Raw genomic sequence first — 27,089 nt, 5'->3', positions numbered from 1 at the left:
TCAGCGTGTCACGGTGTGTCCCAGGACATCCCAGTGTGTCCCAGCGTGTCACGGTGTGTCCCAGCGTGTCCCAGGACATCCCAGTGTGTCCCAGCGTGTCCCAGGACCTCCTGGTGTGTCCCCCGCCGTGTCCCAGCACATCCCGGTGTGTCCCGACGTGTCCTGACATGTGACAGCATGTCTTGGCCTGTCCCAGCACATCCCAGTGTGTCCTGGTGTGTCCCCAGTGTGTCCTGGCACATCCTTGCCTGTCCCAGCACATCCCAGTGTGTCCCAGTATGTCCTGATGTGTCCCCAGTGTGTCCCAGTACATCCTTGCGTGTCCTGGTGGAACCTAACACCTTGTGTCCTCGTGGATCCCAGTGTGTCCCCTCCTGATGTCCCCACCCCCCTTATAATGCTGGGGCATGGGGACGCCTGTGTCCCCTCTGTGTCCCCCCCCAGGGTGGCCTGTGCCTCAGTTTCCCCAGGGCGGCAGCTCCTCAGCCTCCGCGCTCAGGCTGTTCCCTGCCGCTGTCCCTGTCCCCAACCCCGGGAGGACAGGGATGGGTACAGGAACCGGCTGGGGGACACTGGGATGTGACATGAGAACGTGACACGAGGACGTGACACGCTGGGACATGACACAGGGACGTGACTCGGGGACATGGCGCAGGGACGTGGCACGCTGGGATGTGACACGAGGACGTGACGCGCAAATGTGGCACGGGGACACGGGCTGTGACATGGGGACACGGCCCACGGACGTGGCACAGGGACGTGACACGGGGGCACGGCTTGGGGATGTGGGCACGGAGGTGGCACGGGGATGCGACACGGGGATGTGACGGGGCGGAGGACGACGCGTGGGGACACTGCGGGGATGTGGCACCGAGGGACGGCGCAGAGGGACGATGAGATGGCACAGGGACGTGGTGCGGAGGTGTGACATTGGCATGGTGACACGGGGAAGAGATGTGACACGGCGAGATGGCACGGTGACATGGCGCGGGAATGTGGCATGGGGACACGGCACAGAGACATGGGACAGGGGCAACATGGAGACTCAGCGTGGGGACGTAACATGGAGGGACGACATGGGGACATGGCAGAGAGGTGACATGGAGGGATGGCATGGAGATGGCACTGGGATGTGACCTGGGGACACAGAGGTGGCACCAGGATGTGACCTGGGGACGCAGATGGCACCAGGATGTGACACGGGGACATGGAGATGGTACCAGGATGTGACATGGGGATACAGATGGCACCAGGATGTGACACGGGGACACGGAGATGGCACCAGGATGTGACATGGGGACACAGATGGCACCAGGATGTGACATGGGGACACGGAGGTGGCACCAGGATGTGACACGGGGACACAGATGGCACCAGGATGTGACACGGGGACATGGAGATGGCACCAGGATGTGACACGGGGACGTGGAGATGGCACCAGAATGTGACATGGGGACACGGAGGTGGCACCAGGATATGACACGGGGACACAGCGCTGAAGGGTGACATGGAGAGGTGGCCTGGGGACGTGGCATGAGAGACAACACGGAGCGGTGGCACAGAGGTGGCTCGGGGAGGTGGCACTGGGGGACGCCATGGGGATGCGCCGTGGGGCCACGGCACAGATGTGGCACAGGGGGACATCAAGGGGACACATCACCACGGGGACGTGACCCAGAGGGACAGTGTGGGGACGTGGCCCGGGGACGCCGTCCCCAGAAGCCCCCGGGGTGACGGTGGCCCTTGGGTGACGCGAGGCCACGCGGTGACAATCAGAGCTGGGGACAGGGCCTGGGGGCCACCGCGGGGACACGGGGACACCTGGCCCGCGGTCCCCCCCCCCCCCCCCCCCCCCGCCGTGTCCCCCGGGGTGGCAGCAGGTGCAGTTTTAGTGCATTGTGGGCGCGGGCGGCGGCTCCCCCTCGTTATCGTCGTCATTATTAATTATTATTATTATTGTTATTATTATTATTATTATTATTATTATTATTATAAATGCGCATGTGGAACCCGAGGGGCCGCGTCGGCGTCAGGCTCTGGGGGACATTGGGGGGATGGGGGGGGGACGTCAGGGACAGGGGACGTTGGGGACACGGGGACATTGCAAGGGGGATGTTGGAGGACAGGGGGGACATGAGGGGACATTGGGGGACGGGGACATCGATATGGGGGATGTGAGGGGACATTGAGGGACATTGGTATTGGGGACATTGGAGGACAGGGGACATGGGGGGACGTTGGGAGAGGGGGAGACATTGGGGACACAGAGCCAGGATGACAGGGACATTGATATGGGGGACAGGGATGGGGACAATGGGGGGACACTGGGCACAGGATGATGGGGGACATTGGGGGACAGGGGACATTGATACAAGGGACATGGGGGGACGTTGGGGATGGAGGAAGGTGGGGGAGGACAGGGCTGGGGACATGGGGGACACCAGGAGGTGGGAGATGGGGACGATGGGGACATTGGGGACATGGGAGGATGTGGGAGGACAGGGATGGGTGACATGGGGGACAGGAAGCACAGGGGGGACATAGGGACATCCATACGGGGGACCGGGGGGGGGGTGTTGGGGACACAATGGGGACACAGGACACTGGGGGGGTCGGGGGGGAGATGGGGACATGGGGAATGGGACAGGGGGGACACGGGATGTTGGGGACAGGGGGGGGACATCGGGTCGTGGGAGGATGTTAGGGACATGGGACATCGGGGACACGGGGGGATGTAGGGGACGTGGGGGGGACATTGGGGGGACATAGGGGACATCAAGGACATGGGACGTTGGGGACACGGGGGGGACATCAGGGACAGGCGGGGGTGGCTGGTCCCTCCCCGGGGTGACGTCCCCGCAGCCCAAGGCCGGGCGGGTGTCACCCGGGAGACGGTGGCCTCGTGGGGGGGGGGGAGCCCCCCCTGCAGCCTCCCACGCGTGGGCGGGCCCCGGGGACCGCGCTGGGGACACGGACGCGACCCGCGGGAGCTGCCAGCGCCTGGGGAACCCCGGGGACACGCGGGGGGGGTTGGACACGAGTGGGGACCCCCCCATGGCGCCGAGCTGGAGCCCCCCCCTCCTCCTCCTCCTCTTGCTGCCCGGGGGGGGGCCCGCGGGTGGGTTCCGGGGGGGCACAGGGGGACCCAGAGGTCCGGGGGACGGACGGACAGGGGACAGGAAGGGTCCCAGGTATCGGGGGCGGGGGGGGACGGGGGGACGTAAATGGTGTGTGTGGGGGGTGTGTCACAGAGGGACACGGGGGGGCACATGGGGGGGACCCAGGTGTGGCGGGGGGGACACAGGGGACAGGGAGGGGACACAGGTGTCGGGGAGGGGGACAGGGGGACCCTAGAGGGGTAAAGGGGGGGTCTTATATGTCCGGGGGGGGGTCACAGGGGGACACGGGGGGACCCAGGTGTCGGGGGTGGAGGACGGGGGGAACCCAGAGGGGTAAAGGGGGGGGTCTTATGTGTCCGGGGGGGTCACAGGGGGACACGGGGGGTCCGGGGGGGGGGGGAGGGATCCGACTGTGCCACCGCCCGCAGGGCCCCCCCCGGGCTGGCCGTGGGGTGACACGGGGGACCCGGGGGGGCCCCCGAGCCCCCAGAGGCCGCGGTGCAGCGGGGAACGGCCTGGGGTGAGTGAGGCGGGGGGGGGGGGGGGGGAACTGGGAGCACTGGGAGGGGGGCACTGGGTTAACTGGGGACACTGCGGGGGGTAACTGGAAGTTCTGGGGGGTCACCGAGGGTAACTGGGAGCACTGGGGTGTTACTGAGAGAACTGGGGGGTTAACTGGGTACTGGGGGCGTAACTGGGAGCACTGGGGGTACTGAGAGGGATAACTGGAGCCCCGAGGGGGCCGTGGTGCTTGGGGGGGGAGGGGACTAAATTTACAGGAGGGGGGAGTACTGGGAGCACTGGTGGGTAACTGCGGCTCTGCGAGGGTAACTGAGAGCCCTGTGGGAGGTACTGGGAGGTACTGGGAGGCGCTGAGGGGGGTCACTGAATGGCCCTGGGGTGGTAACTGGGAGCACTGGGAGTGACTGGGAGCACTGGGAGGGGTAAGGGGGCGCCTAGGGGTGAGTGGATGGTAATGGGGGGGGGGGGGGCACCGGGGGTGACTGGGAGCACTGGGGGTCACTGGTGTGACCGGTCGGTGCCGCAGCCCCGGTGCCCCCCCCGGCCCCCCCCCGCCTCCGCCTGGACGTTTCCGCCTCCCCCGAGTTCCCGCCCGCCCCGGGGCCGCGCGCGGTGCTCGGCTGGGGGGGGCGGGTCTTCGTGCAGGTGCGGGGGGGGGGCGGGAGGGGCTGGACACCCCCGAGGACACCCCCCCCCCCGGGTGTCCCCGCCCCGGTTTTCCCCCACGGTGCCCCCTGGGTCTCGCTGTGTCCCCGGTGCCCCCCCTCCCGGTCCCCCCCATCATCCCCATCACCCCCCCCCCCGCTCCCCCCCCCGTCTCGATGACGCCCCACGTGTCCCCGGTGTCCCCCCCCGTCCCCGTCATCCCCTCGGTCCTTGCGTGTCCCCCCCCCACCCCCCCCGGTGCCCCCCCGGTCCCCATCACCTCCCCATCCCTGTACCCCCCCCAATCCCCCGGTGCCCCCGCTGACCCCCCCTCCCGCCCCCCCCTCCAGGTCTCCCTCACCCGCGCCCCCCCCGGGCTGGGTTTCTCCCTCCGTCGCTGTTTCGTGTCCCCGCGCTCCGCCCCCCGGACCCCCCCGGTCCCGCTGCCGGTCCCGCCCCGTCCCCGCGGCCCCTCGTGGTGCTGCGGGGGGGTTGCGCGGCGCGGGGGGGGGCGGCGGCGGCGGTTGGGGGTGGGGGGGGGCGCGGGGGGGGCGAGGCGGAGGCTGCTCCTCTCCTTCCTCCTGCCCCCCCGGTTCCCCGAACCGCTGCAGTTCCTGCACTGCCGCCTCCGCCTCTGCCGCGCGGGGGGGGCCCGAGGCCACGGGGATGGGCTGCCGCCGGTACGGGGGGGGCACCGGGGGACACCGGGAACGGGGGGGGGCACGTTGGGGACGGGGGACACACACCGGGAACCGGGGACGGGGGGGACACGGGGCCGGGGCGGGGGAGGGCAGATGGGACACACGGAGTAGGGGACACCGGGACCGGGGGGGACACGGGGACACCGGGAATAGGGGACACCGGGACCGGGGGGGACACGGGACACACACCGGGACCGGGGGATGCAGCGGGATTAGGAGGCACCGGGAACCGGGGTGGGGGGAGGGCACGGAGGGGACACACGGGGAATAGGGGTCACCGGGACCGGGGGGGGACACGTTGGGGACGGGGGGGACACACACCGGGATGGGGGACACCAGGACCGGGGGGACACGTTGGGGACACCGGGACCGGGGGACACGTTGGGGGGACACAGCGGGATTGGGGACACCGGACCCGGCCAGTCCCCGGTGCCGGTGGGAGCCGCGACAAGAACCGGGGCGGGGGGAACCGGGCACCGGGAGTGGGGCGGGGGGGGGCGGAACCAGCACCGGCCAGGCCCAGTATGGGGGGGGGGGGGTACTGGGAGCGGGTGGGGTGAACTGGGGGGCACCGGGACCGGGGTGAAGCGGTGCCCCCCCCCCCCCCCGCAGTGCCGGGCGGAGCCGTGTCCCCGGCGCAGGGGCGGGGCCTCAGGGACAGGCCCCGCCCCCCGGCCCCGCCCCGGCCCCGCCCCCGGCCGCTCCCTCCGCACCGTCACCCGCCCCATCGTGGTGACCCTCGGGCCCGTCGGCACCTCCGCGCCAGGTCCGGGACCCCCCGGGGCCCCCCCCGAGACCCCCCAACCCCGAGACCCCCTGACCGAGACCCCCCTGGGACCCTCCCAACCCCGGGACCCCCTCGACCAGGACCCCCCCCCACCCCCCCGGGGAACCACTAAACCACGGCCCCCCCCCGCCCCGCCCGGGGCCCCCCCGCCCCAACGCCGCCCCCCCCCTCCACGGGAGCCCCCAGCAGGGACCCTCCAGGCCCGGGACCCCCCAACTGGGACCCACCCCCCACCCAGAATCCCCCTGGGAACCTGCAACACGCCCCCCCCCCCCCCCCCCCCCCCCGGACCCCCAATTTGCCCCCCCCAGGACATCAGGGACAGCCCCCTCCCCGCTGTCCCTTCCCCGTGACACCCCCCCCCAATAACCACCCCCCACCCCCCCAGGTGCCCCCCCGGTGCCGTTCCCGCCGCCCCCCCCCGTTCTGCGGCTCCCCCCGCCCCCGCTGCGGGACCGGCCCCGCACCCCCCCCGCGGGTGAGTGCTCGGTTTCGGGGGGGCACCCAGACGCCTGGGTCCCCCCTGGGGGGGGTGGGGGGAGGTTTGGGGGGGTCCCGGACACCGGGGTCCCCCTGACGCTGCCCCCCCCCCTCCCCAGATCCCGCCGTGCCCCCCGGGGCCGTGGCCGCCGTCTCCTTCGGGGCCTTCGTGGTGGGGGCGGCCCTGGCGGGGGGGCTCTGGTTCGTCCATGGCCGCACAGGTGAGGGGGACCCCCCCCACCCCCCGCCATGACACCCCCCCCGGGATAACCCCCCTCTCCCAATAATACAGCCCCCTCCTCCCCCAATTTGCCCCCCCCCCCCCAGCAACCCCTCACACGTGCACCCCCCCCCCCCCCCCCCCGGACCCCTCCTATAGGGGTAACACCCCCCCCCCGAAACCACATAATTGGGACCCCCCCAAAATCCAGGCACCCCACTGGGACACACCCCCCCTCCCCCCGCTGTGCCCCCCCCTCCTTTAACCCCCCCAATCCACCTTGGACTCCCCCAGCCCCACCCAATCCACTTGGTACCCCCTAAAGGCCCCCCCCCGAAATCCACCTTGGCCCCCCCCAGCACCCCCACTCTGCCCCCCACAATCCACCTGCCCCCCCATCCTGCACTGGACCCCCCAATCCCCCCCTCACTGCTGATCCCCCCCCCCTTTGCCCTCAGCTGCCCCCCGGCCCCCCCCGGCCCCCCCCAGCTCCAGCACTGCCCCCAGCCCGGCGGGGGCCAGGTAGGGGGGGCTGGGGGCTACTGGGAGCACTGGGAGAAGGGTACTGGGAGAGATGGGGGGAACTGGGAGGTAACTTGGGGCACTGGGAGCAAAAAGCGGGGTCACTGGGGGGTAACTGGTAATACTGGGAGGGGCCACTGGGAGCGCTGGGAGTGGCACAGGGGTTACTGGGATTACCGGGGGTGGCACTGGAAAGGGATACTGGGAGCACTGGGAGGGGTGGAAATCGCAAGGAATGGGGTAACTGGAAGCACTGGGAGGGTGCTGGGAGCACTGGGGGGGCACTGGGAGGGGTGGAGGGAACGGGGCGGTAACTGTGAGCTTGGGGGGGGGAACTGGCAACACTGGGGGGGAACTGGGGATACTGGGAATTTTGGTAGGGGTACTGGAAAGATACTGGGAGCAATGGTCGGGAACTGGGGGAGGGCAGGGGTTAACTGGGAGCACTGGGGGAGCACTGGGAGGGATGGGGGCACAGAGCAGTAACTTGGAGCACTGGGGGCTCAAGGTGGGGGTAACTGGCCACACTGGGGGGCACTGGAAGCACTGAGGGGTGGCACAGAGGATACTGGGAGGCACTGGAAAGGGATACTGGAGCACTGGGGCAGGAACTGGGGGGCCAGGGGGTAACGGGGAGCACTGGGGGGCACTGGGAGCTCAAGGGGAAGTAACTGGCAATACTGGAGAGGCACTGGAAAGAGATACTGGGGGCAGTGGGGGGACAGGGGGTAACTGGGAGCACTGGGGAGCATACTGGGAGGAATGGGGGTACTGGGAGCTCAAGGGGGGGTTAACTGGCAACACTGGGGGCCACTGAGGATACTGGGAGTACTGGGGGGGGGAAGGGGGACACTGAAGAGTGATACTGGGAGCACTGGGCGGGAGGGAGCAGGAGACAGGGGGTAACTGGGAGCACTGGAATACTACTGGGAGCACTGGGGGGGGGTGGGGGGGGTGGGGGGGGGTACCAGCCTCTTCCACATTCCCCCCCCCCCAGCTCAGGACCGACCCGAAGGCGCCTCCGACCAGGACCCCCCCGGCAGCACCCTGAGCCCTGGACCCCCCAGGGGACCCCCCCAATCACCTGGGTCCCCCCAGGGCCCCCCCCCGGACCCCCCCGATTGCCTGGGTCCCCCCAGGGCCCCCCCTCTTTCCCGTGTGTGTGTGTGTGGGGGGGCAAATAAAGGTGCTGCTGACCCCCCCCCATGTGGTTATTGGGGTCCCCTCGGGGGGGGGGGAGGCTATTTTGGGGTGAATTCCCGGCGTTTTGGGGTCCCAGGGGGCCATTTTGGGACCAGTCTCAGGGATTTGGGGGTCACGGTAGATTCTGCGGGGACAGATGCCAAGGATTTTGGGGTCCCAGTACATTTTTGGGGGCAAATTTCAGGGGTTTGGGGATCCCAGCAAGTTGGGGGGTTTTTTTGGTATTCCTGGGGTTTTGGGGTCCCAGGGGACCATTTTGGGGCCAATCTCAGGGATTTGGGGGCCCCAGCGGATTTTCTGGGGTGAACTCCAGGGGTTTTTGAGTCCCGGGGGGGCCATTTTGGGGCCAATCTCAGGGATTTTCTGAGTCCCAGCAGACTTTTTGGGGTGAATTTAAGGCTTTTTGGAGTCCCGTTGTCCCACAGCGTCTGTATTTCTCTGTACAGGGTATAAACAGCGAGGGGGGGGGTGAGGGGGGGGTGCAGGATCCGACCCTCTCCTGGGCCAGGCCACGTCAGGGCCCCCCCGGCCCCCCAAAAAAGTCCAAAATCCATTTCAGGGTCCCCCCCACGTGTCCAGGATCCAGTGGGGGGGGGTCGGGGGGGGGGGCAGGATCTGGCCACGTCTCTGGGGGGGGTCGGGGGGGTCCTCACTGCACCCACGGGGCTGCTGGGTGCTGGATCCGGCCTTGGGGGGGCCCATCACGCCCCAAGATCCCTCCGAGCGCAGGATGAGGCCCCTCGGGGATCCAGCGGAGCCTCAGGACCCCCCAAGCGCAGGATCCGGCTGATCCCCCCTGACCTTGACCCCCCCCACCCCACCCCATGGCCGCATCCTGCTCTGGGGTGCTGTGGGGCCCGTGGGTGTCCCCTGGGTGCCACAGGGCCCACAGGTGCCCCTGGGTGGCTGTGGGTGTCCCCCAATGTCCCTTGGGTGCTGTGGGGCCCATGGGTGTCCCCCAGTGTCCCCTGGGTGCCACAGCACCCATAGGTGTCCTCAGTGTCCCCTGGGTGCTGTGGGTGTCCCTTAGTGTCCTCTGGATGTCCCCCAGTGTCCCCTGGGTGCCACAGCACCCACAGGTGCCCTCAGTGTCCCCTGGGTGCTGTGGGTGTCCCTTAGTGTCCTCTGGATGTCCCCCAGTGTCCCCTGGGTGCCACAGCACCCACAGGTGCCCTCAGTGTCCCCTGGGTGCTGTGGGTGTCCCTTAGTGTCCTCTGGATGTCCCCTGGGTGTCCCCTGGGTGCCCCTGGGGTGCCACGGGGCTGGCAGGTCCCCCCCGTCCCCGATGTCCCTGTGGCTCAGGGTCCCTGGGGTGGCCCCTGGGGTCTCGCCGGTCGCTGCTGTCCCCGATGTCCCCGTGGGTCACGGTGCCGTGGGTGCCCCCTCGGTCTCGCTGTCGCTGCTGTCCCCCATGTCCCCGAGGTCCCCAAGGTCCCCGATGTCCCCGTGTGTCAGGGCGAAGGGTGGCAGCTCCTCGTCGGAGGAACCCAGCGAGTCCTCGTCCCCAAGGCGTGTCCCCAGCCCCACCGCCCCGAAGGCCAGCGGCCCCCGCAGCAGCCGGATCTGCGGGGACAGGGGACAAGGGGACAGGGGACAAGGGGACGTGGGGACACAATGGGTGATGGGACAAGGGGATGGGGACGAGGGGACAGGGGACAGAGGGACATGGGACAAGGGGATACAATGGGTGATGGGACAAGGGGATGGGGACGAGGGGACAGGGGACAAGGGGACACGATGGGTGACAGGACAAGTTAATGGGGTCAAGGTGACAGGGGATGGGGACAGGGACAAGGGGATGGGGACAAGGGGACATAAGGGGACATGGATGGGGCCGAGGTGACAGGGGACAGGGACAAGGGGATGGGAACAGGGGGACATGGGGACAGAGACAGGGATAATGGGACAGGGGATGGGACAGGGGACAAGGGACAAAGGGACAAGGGCCAGGTGATGGGTGGAGGACAAGGGTGGGGGAGAGAAGGGGACGAGGGAACAGGAGGGGACAAGGAGAGGGGACAGGATGGGACAAGGGCCAGCAGAGAAGGGGCGGAGGGAGGAGAGATGGGGAGAGACATTGTCACCAGCTGTCCCGGTGCCACGTGGCCCCGTGGGGACATCGCCGATGGCACCGTGGGGACGTCACCAATGGCATCACCACGATGTCACCCACGGGGCCATCCCCCCCCCGGGGACTGTCCCCAACGTGTCCTGGCCTTGGGGACATCAGGAAGCTTTCCCTGGGGTGGGGGGGGGTGACACTGTCCTCTGTCTCCAGCATGGGGGGGTCACACTGTGCCCGGCCCTGTGTGGGGGCCCCCAGCACCCATGGGTGCAGGGAATGGGTGCTGTGGCACCCATGGGTGCAGGACATGGGACCCTGGTACGGGTCCCCCAGCATTTGTGGGTGCAGGACGTGGGTCCTGCAGCACCCATGGGTGCAGGTGACAGGTCCCAGAGCACCCATAGATGCAGGGTATGGGTCTCCCAACACCCATGGGTGCAGGATGTGGGTGCCACAGCGCCCATGGGTGCAGGGTACGGGTCCACCAGCACCCGTGGGTGCAGGACATGGGTGCCAAAGCACCCATGGGTGCAGGATGTGGGTGCTGCAGCACTCATGGGTGCAGGTTACAGGTCCCCCAGCACCCGTGGGTGCAGGACGTGGGTGCCGCAGCACCCAAGGGTGCCTTACCTCGGCCTTGAGCTCGTCGATGTGGTCCTTGAGCTGGCGGATGTACTGGGCGGCGTCCGAGTGGTTGAGCTGCCCCTGGATCATCCCCTCCTCCCTCTGCGGGGGCGCGCGGGTCAGCGGGTGCCCGTCCCTGCCCTGTCACCCTGTCACCCTGTCACCCCGTCCCCGCCTTGTCCCCCCCCTCCTCGGCCTGTCCCCGTGTCCCCACTCACCTGGATCTCCAGCTCGGCGACGCGCTGTCGCATCTCAGCCAGGGCCGCCATGCTGTCGGCCTCGCGCAGCCGCACCGCCATCACCTCCTCCTTGCTCTGGGGACACCCCTGTCACCCGGTGCCACAGCAGTGACACCCCTCTGTCACCCCCCCACCCCCCCCGAGGGGAGGCTCCAGCCCCACCGTGTCCCCAGGGACAAGGGAAGGGCCGGTGGAGGGGACATGGGGACACTATGGGAGGGGACACCAGGACTCCATGGGAGGGGACATGGGGACCCCAAGGAAGGAGACACTGAGACCCCATTGGAGGGGACACTGGGACCCCATGGGAGGGGACATGCGGACACTATGGGAGGGGACACCAGGACTCCGTGGGAGGGGACATGGGGACCCCAAGGAAGGGGACACTGAGACCCCATTGGAGGGTACACTGGGACCCCATGGGAGGGGACATGGGGACCCCGTTGGAGGGGACATAGGGACACATTGGAGGGGACATTGAGACCCTCTCAGAGGTGACACACTGACCCCCTTGGAGGGGACATGGGGACCCCAAGGGACATTGTGGCCCTACAGAAGGGAAGGGCTGTGGGAGTCCCAGGGGAGGGGACAAGGGTGTCCCCACAGGAGAGGACATGGGTGTCCCTGGGGAGGGAACAGGGGTGTCCTTGGGGAAGGGACAGGAGTGTCCCCAAGGAGGGTTCGTGGGTGTCCCAGGGGAGGGGACAAGGGTGTCCCCACAGGAGAGGACATGGGTGTCCCTGGGGAAGGGACAGGAGCATCCCCAGGGAGGGTCTGTGGGTGTCCCAGGGGAGGGGACAAGGGTGTCCCCAGTGAGGGTCTGTGGGTGTCCTCAGGGGAGGGGACAGGGGTGTCCCCACAGGAGGGGACAGGGGAGTCCCTGGGGAGCTTCTGTGAGCACCCCCAGGGAGGGGATGGGGAGCACCCATGGGTGCCCGCAGGGAGGTGACGACAGAGGAGTCCCCCGGGGTGTCCCCAGGGTGTCCCCAGGGTGTCCCCAGGGTGTCCCACCTTGCACTGGGCCTCGGCGTGTTTGCGGTGGCTCTCGCTGAGCTGCGCCTGCAGCCCCTTGCTCTGCGCCGCCGCCAGCCGCAGCTGCTCCCGCAGCCCCGCGCAGGTCTGCTCCGCCCGGCCCAGCACCGTGCGCTGGATCTGGCCCTGCGAGGGGACACACACACACAGGACTGTCACCACCCCCGGTCCCCAGTCCCTGTCACCCCCCAGCCCCGCCAGCTCCCACAGCCTGTCCCCGGTCACTGTCACCACCCCCACCCCAGCTCCTGCAGCCCCAGGGGTCTGGTCCTGGGGGGGTGCAGGCACCCAGCACCCATGGAACCAGCACCCCTAAAGGGCCCCTCCTGTGCCAGCACTCCCAGTCCAACCACCACAACCCCAGCACCTTCCCAGTTCAGCTCTGCCCTCCCTGCCTCCAGCTCCCAGTCAGGATGTGGCCCAGGCTCTGACCTGTGTCCTGAGCTGCAGCACCCCCAGCCCCAGCACCCCCAGTTCAGCACCCACACCCCCAGTTCAGCCCCAGTATCCCTAGACTCAGCACCCCCAGCCCCAGCACCCCCAGTTCAGCACCCACATCCCCAGTTCAGCCCCAGTATCCCTAGACTCAGCACCTCCAGCCCCAACAACCCCAGTTCAGCCCCAGCACCCCTAGCCCCAGCACCACCAGTTCAGCCCTCATGATCCCAGTACCCCCACTGGAGCCCCTGGTCAGGATGTGGCCCAGGCTCTGACCTGCATCTCGAGCTGCAGGTCGAGCACTGGCATAGCACCCACAGCACCCCCAACATCCCCAATTCAGCACCCCCCAGGTCCCAGCACCCCCAGTTCAGCCCCTATGACCCCAGTACCCCCCAGTTCAGCCCCCGGTCAGGATGTGGCCCGGGCTCTGACCTGCGTCTCGAGCTGCAGCACCCGCTGGCGCAGCGCCCGCAGCTCGGCCTGGGCCTGGGCCTCCCGCAGCCGCGCGGCCACCACGGCCTCTTGCAGCGCGTTGGCGTTGTTCCGCCGTGGGGACTCTTTCCAGCGCCCGCCCGACCGGCCCGCCTGCGCCCCGCACCCATCAGGCACCCGTTGGGTGGGTGGTGGGACCCAGGTGGCTCCCGTGGGGACCCGGGTGGCAGGGTGAGGGACACAGGTGGATGGGAGGGGACCCAGGTATCAGGACAAGGGACCCAGGTGGCCAGGAGGGACTCAGATGGCCAGGAATGGACCCAGACATCAGGACAAGGGACCCAGGTGGCCAGGAGGGGACCCAGGTGGCCGGGAAGGGACCCAGATGATGGAACAAGGGACCCAGGTGGCCAGGAGGGGACTCAGGTGGCCGGGAGGGGACCCAGGTGGCTGCAGGGAAGACCCAGGCATCAAGACAAGGAACCCAGGTGGCCAGGAGGGGACCCAGGCATCAGGACAAGAGACCCAGGTGGCCAAGAGGGGACCCAGGTGGCCAGGAGAGGACGCAGATGGCCAGGAGGGGATCCAGGTGGCCAGAAGAGGACCCAGATGATGGAAGAAGGGACCGATGTGGCTGTGAGGGGACCCAAGTGTGGGGACAAGGGACCCAGGTGGCCAGGAGGGGACCCTGGCATCCGGGAAGGCCCCAGACATCTGGGGGGGGGGACCCAGGTGAGGGGGGGACACCCCCAGGTGTCCGTGTCCTTACCTGCCAGCTGTCACTGAGGTCCTTGACCTGCTGCTGCAGCTCCGTCAGTGACTTGACGGCCTCGGCCTCGCGCAGCGCCAGCGCCTGCAGCTCCTCCTGCAGCCGCACCACGTTGTCCTCGTCTGGCAGCAGGCTGTTCCTCTGCGGGGACACCCGGGACATTGGTGGGGACATGCCAGTGTGGGGGCACCCTGGGGCGGGGGCGTTGGGTATCAGTGGGGACACCCTGGGGCAGGGACAACCCGGGGCAGTGGCACCGGAGGCCAGGAGGGACATCTTGGGGAGGTGGCACTGGATGTCATCGGGGCCACCTTGGGGCGGTGGCACTGGGCATCAGCAGGGACACCCCAGGGTGGTGGCACTGGGGGCTTGTCCCCTTTTGCCAGGTGGAGGTGGGGACACTCATGGGGGAGATGATGGAGGACACTGAGGACAGAGGGTGACACGTGGCACCGGGGATCCCCAGGCACAAGAGGAAACCCTGGGGACACCTGTGTGGCACTGGGGGTCCCCAGGGACAGGGGACACCAGGTCCAGGGCCCCTTGTGTGACACATCCTGTCCCCAAGGCCACTTGTGTGATCATCCCCAGGGTCACTCACATGACTGTCCCCAAGATGTGTGACACTCCCCATCCCCAGGGCCACTCGTGGGACCATCCCTGTCCCCAAGGCCACCAGCGTGACACCCGCAAGCCGTCCCTGTCACCTTCTCCATGTCGAGGACTTTATCCTGCATCTCCTTGAGGGCGCCGAGGGTCTCGCTCTCCCGCAGCCGCGACTGCTCCAGCTCTGTCTCCAGGTGGGTGACAAACTCCTCGCTGAAGCGGGGGTTCCCCTGCCACCGTCCCCAACGTGTCACCCGTGGGGCACAACACCCGCCGCGCCCATCCTCTACCCTTGCCTGCAGTGGTGGCACCCACCACCCGCACCCAGAGCCGGATGGCAGTGGGGCGTGAACTGAAATGCAGGGACATGGCGGGGTGGTGGGGATGTCTGGGGACATTTGGGGACATTTGGGGACACTGACCTGCTGGTCCTGCAGCTGCCGGATGGTGGTCTGGGCACGCTGCAGGTTCTCGGTGGCCGAGGTGCAGCGTTGCTTCACCACTGCCAGCTCCCGCTTGATGATGTAGTTTTCCTCGGCCTCCTGCGCCCGTGTCACCTGGCCCTGGGGACAGAGGGGACGTGTCTCCCCCATGGCATGTCACTGGGAGGGGGGTGGGGGTGCTGGAGGGGGTGGTGGGGACAAGGGGGTGATGCTGGGGATGAGGGGGGTGACACCAGGGATGAGGAGTGACGCCAGTCCCACAGCGGGTGAGGCTGGGGACAAGGGAATGACACTGGGGACAAGGGTGTGACACCAGGGACAAGGAGTGACACCACTCCCACAGCGGGTGAGGTTGGGGACAAGGGAATGACACTGGGGACAAGGGGGTGACATCAGGGACAAGGAGTGACACCAGTCCCACAGCAGGTGAGGTTGGGGACAAGGGAATGACACTGGGGACAAGGGGGTGACACCAGCCGTGGAGGGGGACACCAGCCCCACAGCAAGGTGATGACAGGAATGAGGGGGTGACGCCAGCCCCCCCCCTGCAGCAGGTGACAGCAGGGACAAGGTGACACGAGAGTGATGCTGGCCCTGTGGTGGGTGACACTGGGGACAAAGGGGGTGACACTGGGGATGAGGGGGTGATACCAACCCCACAGCAGGTGACACTGCAGACAAGGGGGCTGACACCAACCCTGGGGGTGACACCAGCTCTACAGCAGGTGACACCAAGGACAAGGAGGTGACACCAGCCCCGTGGGGCCCCCCAGGGCCATTTTGTCCCCTCCGAGCCACTCTCACCCCATGACCCATGACCTAACACTCCAAATCCACTATTTTGTTCAAACTCATCAAAACTGGCTTTTACCCCATCCTGGCGAAACCCCACCCCCAAGTGCCACCGTGCCACCCCCCCACTTTCCACTGAGCCCCAAAATGGGCCAAAACCCCCCCATTTTCACCAACCGCCCCCAAATCCTCCTCTCCCCGCCACCCCCCACAGCGGGGAAGGTGCGCGGGAGCCTCCAGAAAAGCAGGAAAAAGGGCAAATTTTCCCAAAACGAGCCAGACACAGGCGGGCTGGGAAGCAAAAGGGGGAAGAAAAGGGTTAAAACGCAGCGCAAAAGAGAAAAATAGCTATTTTTGACGCTACCTGGATGAGCCTGTCGGCGAGAGCCGCGCTCTCCTGCGGCCGCCGGCGGAGAAAAGAGAGAAAGAGAGGAGAGACATAACGAGATAAACGAAGGAGACGGAGGCAGCGAGAGAAGCCACGAGGCGGAGGCACCCGGGAACCTTCCCGCGCATCATCAGTTCCCGTTCTGGGGTGTTTTCCAAGGATTTTAGCTTTTTTCCCCCCAGCATGGGGGAAAACACGGCGATGGTGGTGTTTTGTGCTAAAACGGAGCGTTTCCCACCTCCTGGAGGGAGCCTTTGCGTGGAAAAATGATGAAGCAGCCGCTCGCTGGACTTAAATCTCTGATTTTTGCAGCAAAATGGTGCTGGGAGGGGGGGATTTTGGGGGGTGCAGCCCATAAAAGGGGTGCTGGAGGGTGCGGGGGATCTCTGGGCAGCAGCGACGTGGGTGCCCCAGGGGAGTTTGGGGTGGCCCAGGGGACATTTTGGGTGCTCCAGGGGGGATTTGGGGGCCCACAGGGGGTTTGGGTGTCCCCAGAGGGGTTTTGGGGTGCCCCCAGGAGGGATTTGGGGTGCTGGTCGCTGGGCTCACCTTCTCCAGGGTTTCGATCCGTTGTTTCAGCAGGCGGTTCTCAGTGCGGAGGCGCTGGGGGGGGGGTGGGGAAAATGGGGAGGAATCAGCCCCAGGGATGGTTTGATGGCCCTAGGATGGGTCATGGTGGCCCCAGGATGGCTTAGATAGCCTCAGGGCTGGCTCAAATGGCCCCAGGGATGGGCTAAACATCCCCAAGGATGGCTGAAAGTGGCCCTGGGATGGCTCAAACTGCTCTGTGAGGGGTCAAGTGGCCCTGGGATGGCTTAAGTGGCCCCTAGGGACACCTTAAATGGCCCCTGGGATAGGTGGAAGTTGGCCCAGAAGGGCTCAAGTGGCCCTGGGAATGGCTCAGAAGGTGCTGGGGACAGGCTAAAGGGTATCCAGGATGGGCTAAGTGGCCCTGGGGACAGCTTAAATGGCCATGGGATGGGTCAAAGTGATCCCAGGATGGCTTTGATGGCTCCGGGGATGGGCGAAGTTGTCCCAGGATGGCTCAAGGGACACTAGAGACGGGTCAGGTGGCTCCAGGGAGAGGTTAAGTCACCCTGAGATGGCTCAAGTGGGCCCAGGAATGGGCTACACGGCCCTGGGATGGCTCAATGTGACCCCTGGGATGAGTCAAAGTGGCCCTGGGATGGCTTAAATGGCCCTGGGGATGGGCTATGACATGCCAGGAGGGCTCAAATGGCTCTGGAAATGGGTCAAGTGACCCTGGGATGGGCCAAAGTGGCTCCCGGATGGCTTAGATGGCCTCAGGGATGGGCTACACCATGCCAGGAGGGCTCAAACACCTCTGGGAATGAGACAAGTGACCCCGGGATGGGTCAAAGTGGCTCCAGGATGGCTTAGATGACCCCATGGGTGGGCTACGCCATGCTAGGAGGGCTCAGCTGGCCTTGGGGTTGGGCCAAGTGGCCATGAGGATGATTCAAGCAGCCCCAGGATGCCAACACTTGACCCATCTCACCTTGATTTCGATCTGCTCCTCCATCTCTTTGTTTTTGATGGCGGCGTACTCCTTCTCCAGCCTGCTCGGGACATGGGGACAGGCTGGGACACGAGGACAGGGACCAGATTGCCTGGCCCTGTGCCCCACAGCTGCCGGGGGGGACCCCGCCCAAGCGCAGGAACCCGTCTCCCCGTCTTACCTCTTCATCTTCTTGGGGTTGTACTTGACCTGGAAGGCCCTGAGGATGAGTTTGTCGGGGCAACTGTCAAACTGGTGTGGGATCACCTTCTGGAAGTACTGTGGGTGCAGAAACCGGCCATGAAATGTGGCCCCAAAATACAGGCCATCATGTAAACCAGCCCCAAAGTAGGACCCATTGGGTAAAACCAGCCCCAAAATAGGGTCTGTTGGATAAATCTGCCCCAAAACACACCCTCATTGCATAAATCCACCCCAAAATACAACTTATAACATAAACCAGCCCCAAAATATGGCCCATCATGCAAACCCAAAATATAGTTGGTTACATAAATCCATCCCAAAATGTGGCTTGTTGCATAAACTGGTCTGCAAACACATCCAGTTGGGAAAAACCTGCCCCAAACCACTAAATTTGGGTCTAAATCTGCCCCAAATTACATCCCCTTGGACAAATCTGTCCCAAAATACATCCCTTTTGATGTCCTCTTGGACAAATCCACCACAAAATATGTCCCGTTGCCTAAATCCACCCCAAAACGTGTCCCATTGGATAAATCTGTCCCCAAACAAGTCCTGTTGGACAAATTCACCCAAAAACATGTCCTGTGGGTAAATCCACCCCAAAAGCCACCGGCACATACCTGGGACATGCCCTCCATGTCGAGCTGGACGAGCTCAGCCTGGTTGAACTGCAGCAGTGCCATCCCCACGCGGAAGACGATCTCCAGCCCCTGGGGGAAAAGGTCCTCACTTGACCTCACGCCATCACCTTTCACACCCCGGGTTTGGGGGTTTTCTCCCCCAAAACCAGACCAGTTGGTGTGGGGAGAATGTTTCCACATCCAAGTGGAGAATGTGGTTGTGGTTTCTTTGTGATTTATGGTGTTGGCCGCAGCCCAGTTACCTCATACATGAAGATGTCGAAGATGCGCGTGGCCACGGGAAGAGGGAAGGTGGTGAGGAAGAGGGTGAGGAACCACGACGAGGCATACATGGAGGTGAGGAAGCTCTGCGAGCGGAAGTGGATGTTCAGCTCCGGCAGCTGCTCCTGGATGTGAGAAATGGAGGGAAACTAAGAGAAACGGGGAATGGTGGATGATTTTAGGGCTCATTCATGGCTTCGGAGGTTTCAACAGGTCCATGAGGTCTTGTGGAGGGGTCTCATGGAAGGTCCTCTGGGAGAGGGCTTGGAGATGGTCCCCAGGGTCTCGTGGAAGTCCCTCAGTGCATTTTCTGGATGGTCCTTGGGGTGTCCCATGGATGGTCCCTTTGGGTGTCTCACAGATGGTCCCTGGGGGCATCTCATGGAGGTGCCCTGGGGTCTCATGGATGCCCCCAAGGCGTATCGTGGATGTTCTTGGGGTCTCACTGATGATCCCCTTGAGGAATCATGGATGGTCCTCAGGGCGTCTCACAGACGGCCCTAAGATCTCCGTGTTGCTGGACACGAGCTCCGTTGGAGGAACCCATTTCTCCCAAGAGCTGCCACCTCACTCCTACCTCTCCCTGTCCTTGTCCCCCGGCTCTACCCATCGGTCACCACCACCTCGAGCATTTTGGGGGGGCGTGGGGTGGTGCCTACCTGCAGCATGTACTCAAACTGGTAGATGCAGAGCCCCAGCTCGGCCATACTGGGTTTGAAGAGCTCCCGTAAGCGGTATTCCTGCATCAGCCTCACGAACACGCAGAAGGCCTCTTCCTCGGGCATCTGGAGACCCAAAGGGACATGAATTACCTTTAAAACTCTACGGGCAGCTCTGGGTTTGGAGCCTCTTCCCACCAGGTGATGGGATGGGACATGCTGGGAGCCATCCCTGGGTGAAGGGGAACGTGAACAGGGAATTTTAAACCCATCAGGAGTAAGTGGGATGGGGGGAACAAGCCCATTTTGTTCCTGAGGATCAAGAAAAAGGCTCCCATTTCCCAACCCTGTTCTACCACATCTCCAGAGGGTGTTAAAAACCCATCGGCAGCTCCTCCTCACCCCGGGGTCATTACAAACCTGCATGAGCAGCAGTCCCACAATGAAGGCACTACCCTGGCAGTATCCGACCTCCCGGTCCACCAGCGAATAGGCCTGCAAGGAGGAAAAAAATTCATAATAAATATATGTGTGAGCAGGGGAATTGGCCGGGCCACCAGCCCTGCTTGCTGTGGGAGGCCTTGACCACAATATCAAAATTAGCTTTTTTTTTTTGGTTGACAACACCTGTGAGCACAACGTTGCTCCACACTTGAATTTAGACCCCAAAATACTCAACCATTTGTTTCTTATTTCAGAGTAAAACTCAACGGGAAAAATGAGGTGTGGGATGGATGGGGAATGAGGTCCCCTTGCTGCAAGAAGTGGTGGTTCCAGGAGTTTGTGGTGGAAACCAAACTCATCAAAAATGAATAGCCAGTTAAAACAGCTTCAAAACCCAGAGCGGTGTCCAAGGCTGTGGCCAAGATCTGTTGATGTTTGAGGAAAGACGTTACCTTCATGACGTTGAAGAGCACCTCCTGGCCCAGACTGTCCTGTCCCTTGAAGAACTCGTGCTCCGGGTAGGTGCGGGCGATATCCCGTCGGATGAGCTTCTCGCAGGGAGAGGACATCTTGAGCAGCTCCGAGTATTGGTTTTTGACGGGCATGTCGGTGGCACTGCAGAGCAGCTGCCAGACAATGGCACGGAAGTGGTGGGGGATCCCTTTGCGGATGAGCTCCTGTGGAAAAATGAGGCAAAAACTGAAAAAAATGGGTTTCAAGAAGGTGGGGAAGCTCCTTGTGGATGGGTAGACATCATCCTGTCCAGCCACGGGGAAGATCATGCTGCAGGTTTTTGCAGTGGGGTTAAAATAGAATTAAAAATAAAGTGTTTTTCTCACCTTCAGCAGCTTCTCCTTCTTCTTCCGCCACTCGTCCCACTCGTTGACGATGCGGCCCCAGAGGATCCAGGTGTCCTCCTCGAGGTGGCTGAGGTTGGAGGAGGCCGAGGAGCTGGAGACCAAGGAGGAGCCGCTGTTCCTTCGCGAGCCGTTCATGGAGCGCATCGACTTGGAGTCGGCCTCCAGTAGCCTGCGAGAGACTGAGATAGCCCCAAAAAGGCCCCACAGGAGGAGAGAGCCCCCCATACTGCCCCAAAAGAGGAGATATTCCCCCAAAACAATCCCCAAGGAGAAGACATTCCCCCCAACAAAATCCCCAAGAGGGAGATATACCCCTAAAACAGCCTCCAAGGGGAAGAAATTCCCCCAGAATTGTCCCCAAAAATGAGATACTCCCCCAAAACAGCCCCAAAGAAGGAGAGATTCCCCCAAAACTGTACTAAAAGAGCCCCAAACAGCAGGTATTTCCCCAAAATGCCCCAAAGAATGAGATATTCCCCCAAAACAGCCTCCAAGAAGAAGAGAGTCCCCCAGAATGGTCCCCAAAAAGGAGATATTCCTCCCCAAAAACCCCAAAGGAGGAGATACTCCCTCAAAACCAAAACCACTCCAAAAGAGGAGACAGTTCCCCCAAAACTGCCCCAAAGGAGAAGAGAGTCCCCCAAAACAGTCCAAAAAAGGAGATATCCCCCCCCAAAAAGCCCAAAGGAGGAGAGATTCCCTGCAAACCACCCCAAACAAGCAGATATTCCCCCAAAACCATCACAAAAGAGTAGATATTCCCCCAAAGTTCCCCAAAGGAGGAAAGATTCCTCCAAATTCACCCCCAAAAAGAAGATATTCCCCAAAAAACACCCCAAAGGAGAAGATATTCCCCCAAAACTGTACTAAAAGAGCCCCAAACAGCAGATATTCCCCCAAAATGCCCCAAAGAATGAGATATTCCCCCAAAACAGCCTCCAAGAAGAAGAGAGTCCCCCAAAACAGTCCCAAAAAAGGAGATATTCCCCCCAAAAAACCCCAAAGGAGGAGAGATTCCCCCCAAACCACCCCAAACAAGCAGATATTTCCCCCAAAACCGCCACAAAGGAGTGGCCAAAATGCCCCAAAGGAGGAGAGATTCCTCCAAAACCACCCCAAAAATGAAGATATTCCCCCAAAAATTCCCCAAAAGAGGAGATATTCCCCCAAACCACCCCAAAACAGCACCGATGGGCTATTTGCCCTGGCCAGCTGCCAACAGCTGCCCGCGGATGGTTTCTTTAATAGATTTGTTTAAAAAACAGATTTTCAGTGTTGGTTTTTTTTTTTTTTTCCAAGAGGAAATTTGCTTAAAAATGGCTTTGCGAGGAAATTTGCATTTCAGGGCTTGATTTTAACACCGGTTTAACGCCAGGGATGGAGCTTTTTGCCTGGTATTTCGGCAAAATGAGCCTCGGGGCTTGTTTCCCATCAAGAGCAGGTTTAAAACCCACCACTGAAGCGGGTGGGTTTATTATTTATTATTTCCAAACAGCCGCCTCCTTCCAGAAATCCCCTTTGCCTGCCTGAACGAGCAAACCCTGCTGCTTTCAAAGAGAAAAATAAAACCTTGAAAATAATAAACCGGAGTGTTTTCACCCCGGCTGGAGCGACGCTTGGGGGAAGTGGTTGGTTGTTGTCCAGCGCTTTTGATTTTAAGGGAAATACTTGAAAAAAAAAAAAAAAAAAGGACGATAAAACGGCCGAATGGGGCCGGCGCTCACCGATTTTGCTCCTCCAGCTTCGCCAGCAGCTCCAGTTCGTCGGGGCTGAGGTTTTCCGAGTCGGAGGTGGGCGAACACGCCGGGGCTGAGTTGACGGAGGAGAGGGCTTCGTGCGAGGACGAGTCGGGGCTGACGGCCGGCGACGCCATGGTGGTGGGGGCCGGCAGCGCGCCGAGCCCGCGGGGATTTGGGGGTCTCACCTGGAAAGCCGAGCACCAACGTGAGCGGGACGTGTCCCCCCCTGTCTTTTCCTCCTCACCACGTCGCATCAAATCTCTTAAAAAACCCCCCGTTTAAGCCAATCTGATAGAAAACAGGAGGAGAGCATCGCTCAGTTTGCAGCCCACTGAGATATTAATTCCCTAAAAAAACCCCATTTAATCCCGGTTTTTACATCAAGCCAGGTCTAAGTGCATCGTCCTGTGTTTGCCCTAAATTAGTTGAATTAAATCAGACTAAAAATTGGAATTAAACTCTCAATTTGGGAAGGAACGGGCCAATGCGGGAAAAGAGGATTTACAGAAAGCTGTCCTTGCTGTGGATTTGCTTTAAGGGGTTGACAGCACCCAGTTTGCCCATTTTGGTGGTGTTTTATGGAAAAATGCCTCCCTGGGGAGGAACGAGTCCTGGTTTGGGATTGCAGGGACTGGTAGAAATGGGGTGGAAAATGGCGGGTTGAGGGGTGCTACAAAAAAAGAGGGGTTCAAGCAGGAGGATGAGCAGGGACTGGGATCCCTCAAGGAAGCTTTGTCCGTTTTTGGGCTGAAAAACTCTCCTTTTGGTGAAAAATGCTGCTGAAGACTGGTAAAACGAACCCTCAGTTGCTGCTGTGCTCAAAGGAGATGAAGAAAGCGGAGGAAATAAATACAAAGCAGCAGCACCCGAAGGATGCGCTGTGAATGTGTGATTTACCTGATTTGGGCTTAATTTGCTCTCTGTGCAGATTAAACTATAAATCGGGCAGGTTTTAACCAAAAAGCCATTGTTCTGACCCCTCTTTTTGGGGGGAAAAACTGTCTGGTGGAGCAAAACGAGCTCGGAGGAGAGCAGAGCAATGAAGGAGCGCTGGGCGAGTGCGGCCATACGGCAAATGGGGAAAAACTCTTGTTGTTTGGTTAACGGTTTTTCAAAACTGGCAAAATTTAACAGAGCGGCTTCGTGGAGAATCGGGTCAATCGTTCACAGGATCATGTGGATTTTATGAAGCAGGAAATTTTATAAAGCGGGAGGGGAAAAAAAAGAAAAAAGCTTTGATTATATTGAATTCAGCCCCATGCTGCTCACCACGGGATGGGGCTCGTCCAGCAGCGCCTTCGTCTCCAGGAGAGCCGTTAATTTATTTTTTATAATTAATATTTCCCTGCAACACCTTGCTGGCTGATATCACCCAAAATACTGTTTTAACAAAAAAAAAAATAGTGAGTGGCATCGGTGGCTTCGCTGCAAAATTATAAGTTACCGATCAAACAGCAGCCGCAGCACAACCTGCCACGGTTCAACGGGCTGCGAGAACATCCTGAAATGGCTTTTTAGGAAAATATACATTTCCACGTTGATGGGGGGAGGAGGGAAATAAAAGCAACAGCCACGCCTGGATGAGCATGGGATGGCCAAAACGCATGATTTCAACCAAAAAATGAGGTAGGCAAATGGTAATATTGTTTATTAGACCCAGCAAAAAAAACCAAACCAAAACAAAAAAAAAAACCAGGTGGAAATGGGAAAAGAGGAGAAAAGGCAAGTTGAAATTTTTAAGGGTTCTTTTTTGGGTGAAATCCTGTTGGTTTTTCAGGCATGGCGGGAAGGAGCCGTCCTTCAGGGGGTCTTGTCATGGCAAGAGCTTGTTCCAGGATGATGCGTATCAAAATTTGCTGAAAACACTCGAATTTGGAAGAAAAAAAAAAAAAATGTCCGAGGGGTTGTCAAAGGCACTGAGAAAACTGGGAGAAAAAATAATGGAAATGGTCCCCAAAACACCACCACGGTGCCCAGGATCTGTTTTTAAGAAACTGGCCCAAAAAGGGGATCGGCTGCTCCTGATTTCAGCCCGTTTGCAACGGTGGGTTAATAAAAAAAGAACTTTCTGGGTGTGACGGGGCGCTGCGGAGTCCTCGAAGTCCCCATGTGTCCCCAAAGTCCACCCCTCCCGTCACCGTCACATCCACTCGTTTTCCCCCAAAATACCATCCCGCAACCAAAACGCTGTAAAAAAAACCCAATTTCAGCAGGATGTCAAGATGCCGACCTCCAGCCGGAGCGTTTTGGAAGGAAAATGTTAAAATATCCCCCCTTGCACTTAAAAATCTGCAATTCGTAGCTTTTTTGACCCATTTTCGCAGTTTTGCCTGGAGCTTCGTATGGTTTCCGTGGCGTTTTGTGCCTTTTTTTGCCCCTTTTTATGCCTTTTCTGCCCATTTTTTGCAGCGTCTCTCAGTGCTGTTTTGCACCTTTCCACCCCGTTTTCACAGTATTTTCTACCGTTTTCCTCAGCGTCTCTCAGTGCCGTTTTTCGCCTTTTTTGCACCATTTTTGCTGCGTCTCTGAGCTGTTTCATCAAAGCGGGGATTCACCCCCAGTTTCAGCAGCGATTTTTGGAGCCACTGGGTAGCGACGCCGAATTTCCGTCGTACACAAACCATCAAAAATCCACCAATTTGCCAGAAACCCCAATTATTAACGTGCCAAAGGAGCCGGATCAGGAAAAAAAAAAATTGATTAAATCACAAATATTTCAGCGGGACGTTCTCGAGCTTCACCAACATCTGCGGTTGGCGGAAAGAGGAGGGAAATGGATAAAAATGGGTTTAAACACCGCGCGTTTTGCCGCTGGTGGGGATGAAACAAGTGCAAATTTTAAGCTAAAATCCCCCCCAAATGCTTTAAAACCAACCAAAACCCACCCAAAACCAGGTGAAAATTGAATTTAGCACCAAAACAGAGCGAGGAAACCACCACCCCCCCCCCCCAACGCTGGCCACCAAACTGCATTTTCAAATGTGGCTTTTTGGGGAAAAACTACCCAAAATGCCACTCGGGTGGTGATTTTTGTGTTTTTCGCAGTCCTAAATTGGTTGAAATGAGCCCAAAACTGGGAAGCTTTGGTGTCTTTGGGGATTTTTAACCAAAATAGGGTGTTGTTTTCCCCCCCCCCCCCCCAGCCGGGCTGCTGGTGGCAGCAGGTATTAAACGCCGCCGGCAACGCCGTTGGCAAAGCCCCGATTGATGGAAAAAGGGGAAAAAAAATCAAAAAGGGAGGGGGAATTTGGGGGAAAAAATCTGTAATTTGATGGGAAACCCGAGTCGTCCCTGGCGTAGCTAAAATCCCTGGGTTTGAACCCAAAAGGAGAGGCGCGCCAGGGACAGCACAAAGCCGCGGCTCTGGGGGCTGCGGCCGCGGTTGCTCCATCTTCTGGGCGGCTGCGGAGGGGGGGGGGGGGGTGTTTTTGGGGGGCACCCAGGGACCCCCCCAAACCCCCTCCCCACGGATGGGGGGGCACAGGGATGCTGGTGGAGAGGGTGGGTGTGCACTGGCTGGATGGGGGGGGTGATAAAAGCCTCCGCCCCCCCCCCAATAAATGACATTTGGGGGCCCGTGGTTGTGACGGGGGGGGCCCTGCTGCCTGCCGCAGACAGCCCCCCCCCCCCCCCCGCTTATTTTTTTTTAACCAAAATCTCATTATTTTAAGGGAAAAAGAAACAAGGGACAACACCCTCTTTGCACAGAGGAGCGCAGCCACCGGCAGGCTGCAGTGGTGGGGGGCCCCAATAAAGGAGGGGAATAGGGGGAGACCCCCCCCTCAATGTCAGCCTCTATAGTGGGGGGGGGGACCCCCTAATGCCTCCCCATGGCGTGGTGGGGGCACCCCCAATGCTCCCCCCCTAATATAACCCCAAAATTACCCCACACAGCAGAGTGGGGGCACCCCCCTGGTTTCCTCGGGGGGGGATAAACCCCCAATTACCCCCCAAAAGTGGGAGGGAACCCCCTTTACCCCCTCAGCCTGGGAGGGGGGGGATCCCCCAGTTACCCTACAGTCCTGGGGGGGGGGTTACCCCCAGCTGCCCCCATAGCCAGGGGGAAGATCATCGCAGTGCCCCCCCAATAGGGGGGCACCCCCAGAAGCATGTGGGGGGTACCCCAATTTCCCCCCAGCTGGGGGGGGTGGGAACCCCAATTAGTCCCCCCCCTATAGACTGGGGGGGGCATATTTACCCCAAATTACCCCCCCCAGCATTACCCCCCCAGACAGCCCCTCCTCACAGCCTAGAGGGGGGCTTTACCCCCAATACCCCCCCCAAGGGGGGGTCACCCCCAAAAACCCCCGCACCCCGCGAAGGGGGGGTTACCCCCGATTCCCCCCCTAACCTTAGGGGGGCGATTACCCCCGATCACCCCCTCATAGCCCCCCCCCCCCCGCGGGGGGGGGGGGGGGGGGCACCCCCCGTTCCTGAGGGAGGGCGCCCCCCCCAGGGGGCGGGGCGCCTCTCCCGGCCCCTCCTACCTGCGAGGCGCTGCCATGGCGACCGCCGGCTGCCTCCGAGGGGAGGGCCCGCGGCGCCCCCCCGCCGCCACCGCCGCTTGGAGCCGAGCGGGAGCCGCGGCCGCCGCGGGCCCCGCCGCTGCCATGGGGGGACCCGCCGCCGCCGCCGCCGCCCTGACTGACACTGACTGACAGGCGGCCCCGCCCCGCAGCCAATCAACGCGCCGCTTCCGCGCTTCCGCCCGCCTCTCCCAGGCGCCACCGCC

The 27,089-nt window shown here is 62.1% G+C and overlaps 3 protein-coding genes across 8 annotated transcripts in view; 2 read left to right on the top strand and 1 right to left on the bottom strand.

Annotated features, from left to right (window-relative positions):
• COLGALT1 (collagen beta(1-O)galactosyltransferase 1) overlaps nt 1-173 on the top strand; it is a 6,901-nt gene extending 6,728 nt beyond the window's left edge. The window contains exon 9 of the mRNA XM_074810609.1: nt 25-173. Coding sequence (XP_074666710.1) covers nt 25-173 — 149 coding nt within the window. The remainder of the gene's footprint in view (nt 1-24) is intronic.
• A 2,881-nt stretch (nt 174-3,054) lies between these two features.
• Nucleotides 3,055-8,187, top strand: TGFBR3L (transforming growth factor beta receptor 3 like). The gene is given in 12 exon segments (XM_074810608.1): nt 3,055-3,118; nt 3,548-3,639; nt 4,168-4,185; nt 4,188-4,286; nt 4,637-4,708; nt 4,711-4,782; nt 4,814-4,966; nt 5,600-5,753; nt 6,163-6,252; nt 6,374-6,475; nt 6,933-6,996; nt 7,994-8,187. Coding segments are annotated over 12 exon segments (1,167 nt in total). The 3' UTR covers nt 8,181-8,187.
• A 388-nt stretch (nt 8,188-8,575) lies between these two features.
• Nucleotides 8,576-26,981, bottom strand: EVI5L (ecotropic viral integration site 5 like). Of its 6 annotated transcripts, none has more exons than XM_074810697.1 (20): nt 26,845-26,981; nt 22,343-22,542; nt 20,598-20,787; nt 20,211-20,435; nt 19,735-19,809; nt 19,315-19,440; nt 18,637-18,780; nt 18,374-18,463; nt 17,731-17,828; nt 17,550-17,610; nt 16,580-16,633; nt 16,007-16,039; nt 14,830-14,970; nt 14,509-14,637; nt 13,802-13,942; nt 13,033-13,185; nt 12,139-12,285; nt 11,107-11,214; nt 10,895-10,990; nt 8,576-9,762 (listed from the first exon to the last, which is right to left on the bottom strand). In XM_074810697.1, exons 2-20 carry the CDS (start codon nt 22,489-22,491, stop codon nt 9,562-9,564), a joined length of 2,361 nt encoding a protein of 786 aa, XP_074666798.1. In that variant the 5' UTR covers nt 22,492-22,542; nt 26,845-26,981; the 3' UTR covers nt 8,576-9,561. The 6 variants fall into 6 exon arrangements, with proteins under 6 accessions (XP_074666798.1, XP_074666799.1, XP_074666802.1 ...); XM_074810698.1 differs by having other exon boundaries at nt 11,107-11,202; XM_074810701.1 differs by lacking the exon at nt 10,895-10,990.
• Nucleotides 26,982-27,089: the final 108 nt, after the last annotated feature.

This window comes from Strix aluco, chromosome 38, assembly GCF_031877795.1.
Source record: "Strix aluco isolate bStrAlu1 chromosome 38, bStrAlu1.hap1, whole genome shotgun sequence".
Lineage (NCBI taxonomy): Eukaryota > Metazoa > Chordata > Aves > Strigiformes > Strigidae > Strix > Strix aluco.
This window is presented reverse-complemented; position numbering and strand designations above follow the sequence as displayed.

What these genes read in the sequence shown, in the direction of transcription:
- EVI5L (XM_074810697.1), bottom strand. Translation starts at nt 22,491, where the DNA reads ATGGCGTCGCCGGCCGTCAGCCCCGACTCGTCCTCGCACGAAGCCCTC. An exon ending in AAGCTGGAGGAGCAAAATCG is followed by an intron (nt 20,788 to 22,342) that starts GTGAGCGCCGGC and finishes AGTCTCTCGCAG; the next exon opens with GCTACTGGAGGCCGACTCCA. An exon ending in TGCTCTTCAACGTCATGAAG is followed by an intron (nt 19,810 to 20,210) that starts GTAACGTCTTTC and finishes TCCTCCTTGCAG; the next exon opens with GCCTATTCGCTGGTGGACCG.